Source organism: Phalangium opilio, unplaced genomic scaffold, assembly GCF_054372755.1.
Source record: "Phalangium opilio isolate 3A_F unplaced genomic scaffold, DU_Popi_V2 ptg000002l_1, whole genome shotgun sequence".
Taxonomy (NCBI): Eukaryota; Metazoa; Arthropoda; class Arachnida; order Opiliones; family Phalangiidae; genus Phalangium; species Phalangium opilio.
In genome coordinates, this window is record NW_028324144.1 from 13,347,035 (window position 1) to 13,360,990 (window position 13,956).

General features: G+C 35.6%; 1 protein-coding gene across 1 annotated transcript; it reads right to left on the reverse strand.

Moving 5' to 3' along the window:
- On the reverse strand, positions 1–5,052 carry LOC149720071 (uncharacterized). Its single transcript, XM_089864971.1, has 9 exons — positions 4,821–5,052; positions 3,371–3,454; positions 2,769–2,959; positions 2,483–2,677; positions 2,325–2,406; positions 1,641–2,237; positions 815–1,015; positions 581–752; positions 1–384 (listed from the first exon to the last, which is right to left on the reverse strand). The coding sequence occupies exons 1-9, from the start codon at positions 4,965–4,967 to the stop codon at positions 113–115; spliced, it is 1,941 nt and encodes a 646-aa protein (XP_089721097.1). The 5' UTR covers positions 4,968–5,052; the 3' UTR covers positions 1–112.
- Positions 5,053–13,956: the final 8,904 nt, after the last annotated feature.

Here is a 13,956-nt window from a genome sequence, read left to right on the forward strand (position 1 = left end):
TAGAGTTTTAATTAAGTTAACTTATTGCATTTTTTTCCTAACTGTTTTACTTGGGCGCAAATTTTTGTGGCATTTAAGCCCAGACAACAATTTTCAACAAACGTTAAAGTTTTTAGCAAATTAATTGGATAATGAACATTAAACACCCAATAGCTTGCAAAATAAGCGCACAGTGCTGAAAAAAATCCTCGGTGCTAGCCACACTTTTCCTATCCACATGCAGCTCCCATTCTTCGGAACAGAAGATATTATTTCCAGAATATACAAGTACAGCACCCTGTGACACTAGAACTTTTGAGACTTCGCTCCTTTTGGAAAACATCGATTGATGGCATTCCTTTAATATCCCAGGTATTAGCATAAGGCTTAATTTAGCTTTGGCACCTAAATTGAAATTTAGTTTTTTTTAATTGGTAACGATAATGAAATATTTTATAAAACTCTTTAATGAAAATTATTTATCACGGAGATTTAGATTAAAATATAAATTAAATTTACACAGAGAGAAACCACGTGTAAAGTGATTAAATAAAATACTCTGTAAATTTCATTAATATTTTGATAGTGAAATATATTTTACTTTGCTGAGATTGCTTGTCTGACAAACTGTCGACTTCTTCCATTAATACTGATCTTAAATCAACAGATTCTTTTTGATTTAAATTCCAAATTTTCCCTGAATACAATTGGAGGGATTCTGCTAATCTTTTCTCTATATTAATCCCAGTTACCCTTTGAAATTCCAAATTTATCTGAAAAAAAAGTGTAATTACTCTTATGTATAATGTTTTAACTAAAAAATACACCGAATTACCTGTCTAATATTACACAGTGATGGGTACGTTTCTAAAAGGCATTGTAACGACTGGTTTTCAATAAGATCTCGCCTACGAGAGTATGTCCGATCCATCATTTTGTCAATGGCCACCCAATCTTTATTATTTTTACGCATTTCTAACTGCATATATTTAATGTGTTGTTTAACACTAATCCCGTCTTCCATATCTTCCAAAACCTTAAATAACAGTTCCATTAGTAAAGATATTTGTTTTTCTCATTTTTTAAGTAAAGATATTTGTTTTTCTCATTTTTAAGTAAAGATAAATAGTTTTCCCAGTTTTAAAGTAAATATATATAGTTTTCCCAGTTTTTACTTTAAAGGGTTAGTGACTCGTTTATTGAAAATTTCTAGTTTTGGTTTTCCTAAGTAAAAGTAGTAAAGTATAGTCGAAGAAAGTTATTCTTTTTGTAATATGAAAAACAAACGCACATTTGAACATACTTCAACAAAAAATAAATTCATTTGTACCCCTGGGGACGTCAATAAGGGTACCATTTGTTATTAAGCCTAATTATTAAAGTAGCGAAAAAGCTGCCGATAAAGAGTTTGGGGAACGTGCTCGTGCGCTCTCGATCATGACGTCACCAGGGGACCGTAACTTTAAACTGATAGAAAAGTTGGAAAAAATTAAATTTCCAAGCTTTGAATACGGGCTTTTCAACAAGACTTAAAAATTATAATGGACTGAATCAATTAGATCTGTTCTATCAGATAGGATTATAATGGTTTTATTTTAAGAGTTTCGATTTTTGGCGACACTAACCCTTTAAGTAAAGATAATTATTTTTATTTTACTTACTGGAATTGGTGGAGATGGTATTTCTTTTGAATGGTTTGCTGACTTTCTAGTTAGTTCTGCTGTTTTTCCTGATACGGGTGAAAATGATTTTCGTGAAATTGTCAAGGCTTCAGATTCTTTGTTTAATGATTCTGCATTTTCAGATGCTAGACGTTCAATAACACATGTTTCCAAAGTTTCAGACCCAATTTCCGATGTTCCCAAGTGCAAAGATTCTTTATCCGGAGCCTTCGATGTGGTAGATTCTTTGTCTGGGGTTTTCGGCAATGCAGAACCTTTCTCAGGGGTGGTCGAGAAAGTAGAATCTTTCTCTACGGTTTTTGATGTTATTGAATCTAAGTCTGACGAAGCTGTATTTTTTCGTGTCATTGTTAGACTTGAATCTTCATCTTTATTAGAGCTATCAGTTGGAGGACCAAGTCGTTGTTGGTTATTTGCCTCAGCAATTAATGGCACCTTTGATGTCAGGTTTCCAGGAGCGTGGATTTTATATGAGCTTTTCCCATACTTCTTTTTCGCATTTTGAACTGCCGGAACTCCTTTCAAACTGAAACGAAAGTTCTTATACTTGGCTCGAAGCTGCTTGTACCATGGCTCCTATAAAAACAAGCTTATTCAATTAAACATAATCCTAAAGACTTGGTTCATTATACCTTTGAATACACGAAACAAAGGACTACTTACATATGTTTCATTAGGATTCTGTTTCAAATGTGGATATACAGAAACTAATTTTTGAGCCACGAGCATATGTGATGGGGGATACCTTTAAAAATGATTATTTCGTGCGATATAAATACATAGGCTAAGAAAGAGCAATAACAGTATGTTATTCAACTTACAGAGAATATTTTTTAAGGATATCATGAAAAAGAATGTTGATAAGTTCCCTATTTATCAAGCCTTTATTTTCCTTAGGAATTGCAGCGTAGAGCTCTGCCTTCGTATATGTCTCAGAAAGATCTGGCAAAGTGTAGGTTAGTGAAAAATTTGTACGTGATCCGTTGCCAACGCTCTCCTTTTGAGTATTTACAATCCTGTAATTAATAATTCATATTCATCTCTATCGAACGTACTTGAAAGTACTACTTCAGATTAATAACAAATAACAGTTGTATATTATATTACCATGAAGTACATGTTGCTTGTGGCACTTCATTTTCTGCTTCTGATAATTCATTTACTGCTTCTGATAATTCATTTACTGCTTCTGACCCTTCATTTACTACTTCTGATCCTTCATTTTCTGTTTCCTTTGCTATCATTAGGTGAGCTTTCTTTCGAGGTGAACATTTTCCTTCCATATTTTCTCTTTTTTTCTGTGTGGATAAATTTAAAAACAGTTATATGAAGAATATTTTCAATACTCTTTTTATGTTCAAGGATGATCGACGCGAGGATAGACGTATTTGGTTTTGCAGTTCATATACTCAACTAGTCAGTACTAGTAAGCCTTTGACAGAGCCTTTCACCAATCAAAGAACTGCCTATGACGTATAGAGCTATTTCAGAGGGGGTAATGGCTACGTCACCAATGCTATTTGCCCATAGAGAAAACCCTCAAAAAATGGCCGCCCTACACTCAAAGGCAGGCCCAATTTTCGTAGCAGACGAAATTTTTCCCCCACTGAAATAGATCTATGACTTCACTACACGGCTTGCTCTCAGTAACCAGTATCAATCTTATGGAACATCTTTTAAAATTATGGTTCAAGGATAAATAAGCTTACCGTTACAACTTTAGTCTTCATCTTGTTTGCAAATACAGTTTCATCGTCAAGCTCCACGAACTCGTCAAAGTCATGATCATAAAACTTCAAAATTTTTAATATTATCAAGATCAAAGAAAATAACTGTACTTAGTTTGCAGACAAGTGTTGCCAGTCCTTTGTGAGCGCAATTCAAGCACAACAAACATTCTGCCGAATGGCATGAAGTTCAGTTCAGTTCAAATAGCTTCTGAGCCTGAGGCGCACTCAAAAATTACTGGCAACCCTGAAGTGCAGTTAGAGGTAGGAAAGAGGGAAGGAAATTTCTCTACCCCGTTAGTGACGAGCGGATAGTAACCCGACAGAGTCCTGATTAAACTGAGTATCGAGCGGAAGTATAGCCTTTGATAGTGCTAAGCGAGATGACGCGTACTCTTAAAGCTAAGGAGGCGTAACTAGGTAGGCTAATTTCCGGTCTAGAGCTAGCTTCTAGTAGCGATGAACCGGAAACCGCTCTACCCAGATCACGTGACTTTTCACGCGACATTTTCTGCCCTAGCTTCCGCTCCCTCCCTACTTAATTCTCTCTGCCTCTACATGTACGGGAAATACTGAAATTCCACAGTTAGGGGGGATGACCAGGGCCGGAAATAAGAAAAATTTCTAATAGGACATGTGTCCAGTGATGCCCCCTTTGACAGGAAAATTTATAGGACATTGTCCACTGCAGTGCGAAAAAATTGTGTCGTGCCTTCATAGTCAAGCTATAAAAACTTCGGAAAAATTTACTGGTCAACCGTCCTGTGACCACCTTAGTTTTAAAAAAAATATAGGACATTTTAAAATTTTATTGGACAATGTCCAGTGTCCTGTGCTTATTTCCGGCCCTGGGGATGACACCGAGGTAAGAGATAGGGAGTTGGCACTCCGGATTATCTTCCCATAGACGCTAATACAGCCAAAGGCAGGGAACTGCCAATTCCCTATAGATAGTTTTCACACATGGAGGATTCATACCATTTACACCAGGAGGCCGGTCTATCTGGAGGACAAAAACCCGTCTGCTTTTGTCCTCCAGATAGCCCGGCTTCCTGGTGTAAATGGTATGAATACTCCATGTGTGAAAACTATCTATATAAGCTATGACGTAGAAAGAACTGTTCGCCCGCTCCCTATATTCTCAAGAGTATATAACTAAATATTTTTATAGTAGTTTAAAATTTCAATCTTTGAATTCTAAGACCAGATCGAGTAATGGCAAGTTGGCAACCCATGTTAACTTCCCATCGAGCCTAACACAGCAAAAGCCAGGCCACTGCCATTACTGAGTCTGAAACAATGGAATTATACACCATGTTGCTATACTACCGAGTGGAAAATCACTGGGATAAATTTTGAACACCAGATTATACAAGTTTCATTCTTGATTTAATACTTTGAAGTTGTTAAGTTTAATAAAAAAGGCACTTACCTGGTATATAAAACCATTTCCATTATATTCTTGTAAGGAAACGTCTGATTCAAGTTTATCTCGAAAACTTTTAATTGAAGGATTCTTCAACAATATTTTCTTTTTGTCGCCAAAAATTAGAAGCAGTAATATTTCTTCACTAGCCATCTCAAAACTTTAACCTCACCAAGCGAAACTTCTTTGTCCAGTACTTTGTCTAGAAATGTGCGCGTATAGGCGCGCCTATTAGGCACCGTATTTGGGGGCCCGGAGGGGAAAAGCGAAAACCGAATTGAAAAAAACTTTCCTCTGAGTCCTCTCCTATTGAGAAAAGAGAAAAACCCGAGTCACACCCTCACACCCCTTTACCGGATTGCCCTTTCATCGACCTGCCCCCCTTCAGTGGTCACCTTTCTCGAAGGACCGCACGCGCGACGTTATATTTTAAAGCTATATGTTCTAGCATTTTGGCCAAGTGACATGAAAATCCCTCTTTAGGGATTATCATGTCAATATTGAAAAATTTCCAATTCTCGCCACAGTTCTTATATCAAAGAACGTTAAGGTAGTTTAGTTTAGCATTTTACCAAGCTCGATCTAAATGTAATTTATGATGAGTGCCCAATTTTATAGCTGTGGTAAGTGTACATATTTTGCAAAAAGATTTACTAACTTATTAAATCACTTACAAAATGCTCATGGAAATGACCCTAATTTTAACGTTGTCTGTGGGATAGATGGATGTGGAAGGTGTTACAAAAAAGTGGATTCTTTTCGACGTCACGTTAAAATTAAACATCCACTAGTTTACAAAAGCCAAAACGATACTCAAAATCATGAAAATGAAAATAATGTCCAAATGGAGATTAACGTGGAGCCTGAAGTTCCTGACGTTCCAGTTAATGAGGAAATTGAATATGGTGAAACGGGACTGGAAAATGATTTAAATCCGCTTGAGATCCGCGAATCACTTCTGAAGCTTATTCTTAAATACAAAGAAGCACACCATCTGCCACATACGGTAGTTCAATCTATGATTAACGATTTACTGGGTTTTTGTGAGCATCTCTTGGATTCAGTGAAGGAAAATGTCACAAAAAAATTAAAAGCAAAAGGACTTGACGTAGATGAAAATATTTTGTTTTCAAAAAGTACGGAAGTGAAATAAACTTTTGTTTCATTGAACTCGACCTACAAAATTTCAACGTTGTGTAAAAATGAATATGGTCTGATTGAACCCATCCAGTACACATTTTCTGAAACAGCTGATGACGCCAAGAAAAAGGTTTTTCAGTATGTTCCAATAATTAAAGTTCTTGAGAAACTTTATTCCTCAAATCAAATGATTAAGAAGCATGTGAAATTAGGAAAAATCTCTTCCAACTGCATTGGACATTATTTGCAGGGTGACATAGCTAAAAATATAATAGGGAGTCAACCGGAATATTTGATTCAAACTATACAATTACAAATTTATCTCGACGAAATGGAGTTAGTTAACCCCCTGGGTTCGAAAAGAGGAAAACACAAAACCTTGGGGTGTTACTTTTCGATTTTAAACCTCGATGGCAAATACCGAGCCCAGCTAAGTGATATAAATTTAGTATTTTTGGCTAAATCTGTTGACATTAACAGTTTCGGTTTTCGTGAGTTAATGAAACCACTGATTTATGATTTGAACGCTTTATCTGAGGAAGGACTGTTTGTGGAAAAGACAGGGGTTCATCACACCGTTACAATTTCGATTTTCTCTGGAGATAACCTCGGGCAACACAAACTTGGTGGTTTTAATTGTAATTTCAATAATGGTAGAATATGTAGATTTTGTATGGTAGATTATTTAGAAATTTCGATCAAAACAAATAAGAACCAAGTTCGAGAACGCACACTAGCCCTGCATATGTACCACTTAGACGGAATGGGTACATCGAAAAGCTTCCGTGCATCATATGGAGTACTGAGTACCAGTCCATTAATGACTATCAATAACTTTGACGTGACGCAACAATTGCCCCCTGACCCTATGCACGATATCTTAGAAGGAGTTATTCCAAGTGTTTTGAAACGAGTTCTAAACCATATGATTTCAAATAATTATCTGACCTTGGACGAATTTAACAATAATATTTCAAAATTTCCCTTTGGAAAAACAGAATCAAGCATTCCTGAGACTCAAATACACAATGCTATATGTGGTAAAGGCCATATTAAAGGGTCGGCAAGCGAATTACTTTGTTTGTTTAGGCTTCTCCCTTTCACTACTTGCCAAATGAGGGAGATCAACACTGGCTTGTGTATTTGAAACTCAGAGAAATTGTCGAGTTCATATATGCATCTCATCTACATGTATCATTTCTCGACATTCTTGAACAATTAATTGAAGATTTTCTAAAATTAGTTGCAAATGTATTTGGGTCTGAATCTATGACGCCGAAATACCATTATATGATACATTATGCTGACGCTTATAGAAAATACGGCCCCTTACGGGCCATGTCATGCATTCGCTTTGAGGCAAAACATAGCTATTTTAAAAAAATTGCTCTCGCTTCCAAAAACTTCAAAAATATCACTAAAACGTTAGCTTCGCGGCATCAATTATTTCAGTGCTACAACAACTTATACGAGAGGCAATACAAAATACAAGACACGTCATCGGGATCATTTTTACAAAAAAATTGCTTGCCTGATGCTGTACAATTACTTCTTGGTGGGTGCCCCGATAACCTTTACTCTGTCAAAAAAGCAACATATGATAATATGACCTTTTGCGTGGGATCCTTTTTAAAACACGAAATTCGGAGAAATGAAATCAAGTCTTTTTTACAAATTAAGCACATTTTTTGTATTAACAAGTCTTTGTTGTTGTGCGGTGTTTTGTTTCAAGTGGCTGAATTTAATCGAAAGATATTTGCTTATGCAATTGTGAATTTCGAAAATTGGATTAGAATAAACCCAGATTCCCTAGTTTCTTACGAATTGTTAGACAGATATGTGATTGAAAACAAAAGTTATATAACTCTGAGATCGAAGTCTGTGAGTAGTTAACAAAAAGAAACTTGCATTAAAATATATATTGAAATAAAATTACTGAATAAATAGACCGTACCGGAAATACCGATATGCAAAGACAACTTTACGGGAAATTAAGAAAAATATGATATACTTAACATAACCTTTGTATATTTAACGGTTACAGAAATTTGCTTAAGAAATAACGATTTCGAATTTAATGGAATCAAATATAAGCAAACTCCACAACATATTATCATTTTTATTTTGTCGCCATCTATGATGGAGAAAAAATATTACGGAGACATAAAAGACATAAAAACGGAAGATTAGCTCCGCCTTCGTCGTCAGCTCCGCCTTCGTCGTCGTCTCGCCTTCGCTCTCTTTAAACTACTCCAGAGCAATGAGATAGAATATATATATATGAAACCTAGAGTCACAACGTGAGATCTCGAGATCGACGTTTCGCAATACACCTTTTATCGAGCATGAATCTTTATCAAATACGGGTGGCGCCACCCTAAGAACTTTTTTTATTAACGTCTGCTGCTATAATCTGTGTAACAAGCTGTCAAGATAGTTTTTAAACGTGTTAAATAAAATACGCATACGCGAGTATTTGAATTGTAACTCTATCTATCTCATAGAGATCTAACTCATTGCTCCAGAGCCGCATTGTAGCCGTAACAGGCTGAGAAATAAGGATTTTTTTTGCTGAGCGCGTGATCGAGTTGGCTTCGTTTGATTTTTGCACATAACGACTTCTAAAGCCTTCCGTTAACGGTAATCAAACTTAATTTTCAGTGATTTAAACTATTTTTCGTGTTATCGCCGTCTTTTGGTTTTATCTACTGGCAGCGTTTTGCCATAGGTCTTGGAAAAGCTCGTATTGTTTGTTCCTCGGGACTCATGACGGGGCTTTTCTATAACTGTGTTTGAGACCTTACTAAAAATACCTCCACTCTCATGTTTTCGCTGTTATTTTTTGAATTTCGGTAATTAAACGTGCGGACTCGACATTTTTTGTTGCTCACTGCATTCCGCTAACGGTGTTTAATTTTTTAATTCGGTTTCATCGTTATTTTTAATTCGGTTTCATCGTTATTTGGCTCATTTTCGCCGAAAGTGACGCTGTAACGCCGACGGGGATATTGCCTAGTCCTTGTCTCAGACCGTCCTAAAAAGTTTAAAATTCATTATGCCGTCTGCTAAACACTATGATCTCATTTAAATTGTGCGGAAACGTGTGATATTTTTCATTCCTCTTTTTACATGAATGGGGATTGTAATAGTAAGTTTAAGCATTTCACTTGATTGTACAAGTGAGGTTAATGATTGTGAATTGTTTTTTACGTTTTTTCGATATATCTAAAGCGAAAGAAACGATTATTGGATTGCCTTATTATAATGTTAAAGGGACTGTAAAGAGGCCGACGTACCGTTGAAATTATTTTTTTAAAAAAACTCACCCGACCCATCCTCCCCTCTCTTGTGATTGGTTGTGATCCGCCCTGCTTCAGCGTTTCCCCAGTTCTGACCCGCGAGAGTCCGAGACCCCCGCTGCGTTTGCTAGAAGGAAAGACTTTCGTTTTGCTCACCCCCGGGATTGTGACGTCAATAACGACGTTTTCAAAAAATATTTCCAACGGTCCGCCGACCTCTATAGAGTCCCTTTAAACTCTCCCTTTAAAATTTCTGTCACCCGTCGACAATAAGGATTTCACGAATTGAATCCCGCTCCTCTATTTAAACATTCAAGGAAATCGAGGTTAACTTTAAATGCAAAAGCAAGTATATACTGATGGTATATTTTTTGAATAGTCTTAAGGCGGTGTTTATCACGATCCCAGAATTTACGTGCATTTCTCCAGAAAGTGAAAAAAATTTTAAAAGCAAAAGTAAGTATATAGTATCTTTATATATTTAATATAGTGTATTACAATTTGAACGTAAGTAAATTTATGAACGTAAGGATTACGGCCCAGGTAATTATTTTTTAAGTCTGGTAAACGAGGGGCTAATCACTTGGATTTTCTGTACTTCAATTAAGGTTTAGGTATGCGTTATTGAGGGGCTACTAACTCAAGTTTCAAATTTTGTGTCGCACCGTTATAATTATAACAGAAGAAAATGAGTTGAAGTTAGGATTAATAGTAATCATTATATCACACTTAAAGGTAGCGCATCGAGGAGCTATTCACTGAAATTTTCTATTCGTTACGATGTAGTTAAAATAATGAGCCCAGTTGATATCTTTCTCAGCGTTACTGTTATCCCGAAACCTGATCAGTTTTGGGGAGCGAAAGTTAAAAATTCGTGGAATGGAATGCTTCAAAGAAATGTATAATTCCAAATATATTCTGAGCCAAGAATTCATTCTCGATACTAAAATTATTTTAACATGGCTTTAGCTTCCTTGTAATGAAATTTCATGATTTTTTTGTATTTGTCATTTTAAGGTTTAATTTTCATGGAAATAATTAGGGCCTACTTGATTCGGAAGACATGGAGTCTTTCGTTTTAGAATCTGAATTTTGTCATATTCTTATAGCCATACGAGTTAGTTCTTGGTCAACTTCTTTCAATAATTAGTGATGAAACGTTTTAAATACATAGGAGGGAGATATTTCACTAACGCCTTTGGCATTAACCACTGATCGTTTCAATGCCTTTGCAACTTTGCACCCCCTTATGAGTTTTGAGATTCCAGTAGTACAGAAAAGAAACTTGGGCGGCAGTGACACCCAGTTGACGCCTGACACCGAGTTGGCGCCTGACACCAAGATGGCGTCCTCAAACTTGGCGCCAGATTATTTTTTTGGCGGGGAAAAACCCGGGGGAAGCAGTGGCCCCTTGACACCATGTTGACTTTGTGACTGGGTTGGAAATTTATAGGGTAAATGCCATGGCGTGGCTGGGGAAATTAGAATTAAGAAATTCACGCGTCATGTTAACATTCGGCGTCGTGGTCGGTGAGGAAATATACATGATATTAAATATAAAATCAGACCAGTGAACTGATAATAGAAGCAATCATGATTTTGAAATTATAAAAGATACACTCTAAAAAATGGAAGTGTTAAAAATGTGTTACCAGGGTGTAATTTAAGAAAACACTTTTTTACACCGTAAAAACACCCAAAAGAGAGTTTTATTAGCTGGAGTTTTTGCTGACAATTTAAGGTGTAAATTCGGTGTAAAATAAAACTTTTAAAACACCGTTTGAAATTAAAAATGTAAAATTATAAGAATGCGGCTTTCTTAAATAAGGTTTTCTATATTTATTAATTATTAAATCAATGAAAAAGCTTAGTTGTTCAGATTAAATGAAAACTAACAACATTTTTTTAAAGATGATATTCACGAAAGAAAATGTTTTGATACTGGATTTTAAAATAAGACAACTTTATTTACGCAATAAAAACTCGGAAGAATTTCGCGAGTCTTATTTTAAAATATATTACACGCAGTAGTCTTTAAATTAATTTTGATTAATAATAAAATATTTTGGTCCCTCCAATATAATTAAGTAAGAAATTGGTAATCAAACGTTACGGTTCCTTTATTAAACCTTGCTAAATGTGTTATTCGACAATTAAAGGTGTTATGCGACACTCTGAAAGCTGGTATGCGACACTCTTAAAGGTGGTAAACGACACTCTTAAAGGTGGTATACGACACTCTTTAAGCATGGATTTATATTAGAAGCTTACGCTTCCTGGATATTCCACTGTAGCCTTCAGTAAGGCATTTTGATTTTAAACACATTTATGTCATATGTGGGTACTGGGAGGCTGATGACGTAGAAATTGAGGCAAACTTTTTTCTCTCGGCGCTCGTGCACGCGCGCTTTTCTAAAAGTTGTTTCGCGCGCGCTATTAAAAGTTAAAACTCAAGCGCGTGAAAAACTTCCACCCCCCTCTGAATTTGCCTCAAATTCTACGTCACAAACGCGCCTGCCAGGCTGGTACTAGCTCGCGCCAGTTCAGATGAGGAATAAATGTTGTGCGCGTTTTAAGGCGAGTGGAATATCCAGGAAGCGTAAGCTTCTATTATAAATCCATGCTTAAAGGATGTTTACGACACTCTTAACAGTGTTATGCGACACTCTTAAAAGTGTTATGCGACACTCTTAAAGGTGGTATGCGACACTCTGAAAGGTGGTATGCGACACTCTTAAAGGTGGTATGCGACACTTTTAAAGGTGGTATGCGACACTCTTAAAGGTGGTATGCGACACTCTTAAAGATGGTATACGACACTCTTAAAGATGGTATACGACACTCTTAAAGGTGGTTTACGACACTCTTAACAGTGTTATACGACACTCTTAAAAGTGTTATGCGACATATTAAAAGTTTTATTTAAACTCGGAGAGGCGCTAGCCGTGCCCTTTGAGGAATTTCACATCACTCCTAACAGAGTAAAAACTAACTTTTATTCCGATATAACAGTTAAAAAGGTTGCACAATTTTTATTTTTATTTTTATTTTCATATAAGTATGATTAAATCCATTCAGGACTGAAAATGAACACTTGAAACAGTGTCAAATTTGGACCCATAAAACAACTTTTAAAGATGATAAAACACACTCCATTTTCTGAGAGTGCAGAATATTTTGATGCCTTTTCCAAAATATTGTTGCTTACAATTAGCTACTTCCGCAATAATTTGATGTATTTTTTAAAATATCTTTGCTTAAATTAAGTTTATTCCCCAGTAATATGACGCCTTTTCCTAGGCTAGGGTTGGTTGGGTCAAATTATTTAAGGTTATGTAACTCAAAGTAAAAATATAAACACTTTTAAAAATAAAAGATACGGAGGCTAGGTTAGCATATACCAAAAAAATTTAGAAAATAAAAATAGAAAATTTTCGGTCCTGTCTTTGCTTGATAGACTGGTGGTGTTTGCCTTAATTATTTTTATAATGAAGATTTAATGTGCAAACCAAGGAAAGATCAACGGTTGTCTTCATTAAACTTCTTTGCGGAGAATACACGTTCGTCTCAATCATCATTAAAGCTTAATATCTAATGAACTGTTTCGAAGTACAACTTGTTCTTAATTCAATCAAGCAAGGTTATTATTTTTATGATGCAAAGGTTTGAAAATGGGTCATTTTACGCTTTCAGAGGTGTCAATCAACTATATTAATGGTGCTGTTTTTGGACCCAGCGCCATTTTGGTCTCCACTTAAAGCATGGCTTGTAAATCCCAAAGGCGATGGCAAATTGTACAACAATCCTTTAAAACGTCAAAATTCTCCAATTTTTACGCCATATTAATTCAATAGAATTTATTTTTAATTCAAATAAACAAGGTTAATTTACTGTTAAGTGCTCAAGACGCCCACATTATTTGTAAACGGCCCAAAGTGTTGGGTTACGGTGGAATTCAAAGTTTAGAAAACTCAAACAAGTTGGGAAACCAAAATAAACCTCTCCGAGCCGAGACGAATTTACTTTCCAAACACAGGTCCGCCAGCCAACGAGACAAACCGGAAATACATAGTTCTAATCGGCGAGATATATCCATGATCATTTGTAAAGTTTAAAGCGTTTAATAATTTCCTGCGTATTCTCAATAATTCTAATGAGGACCTAATATCTATCACTTAAATGTGTATTTAACTTTCGGCTCACTCTGAACCGTTAAGACCTCCTATAAGAGGACAAGGTCGATTCTGGTTAAAATCTAGGTTATCTTATCTCATAGACCCAGTCGTTTCAACACGTATGGAGAGATGAAGTATTAACATCCTTATTATTTAAAGAAGCTAAAAGTTACGTTTACACTATATATAAATGTAGTAAAGATGAATTAAAAAGTAAACACCAAATTTGAAATGTTAATATCAAAAGATGTTCTTGGAATATTGAGATGAAACAGAGCTTTATAGCTACACAACTACTAAAAGAATCGTAATGGCGAAAATTATTTAAAATATTTCCATTTAATATTCTGCAAAAAGGAAATGTCATCGTTTTGTAAGAGATCTTATCATCCTACTCGCTTTATATTAACTTTGATATGCGTGTAGTGTTTCGATTCAGATGCAATCTTCATTACTCGTTCTATATAAACTCTCACTTGTGTCACTTCAAAGAAATAAGTTTATCTTAAATAATTAATTAAATATAAA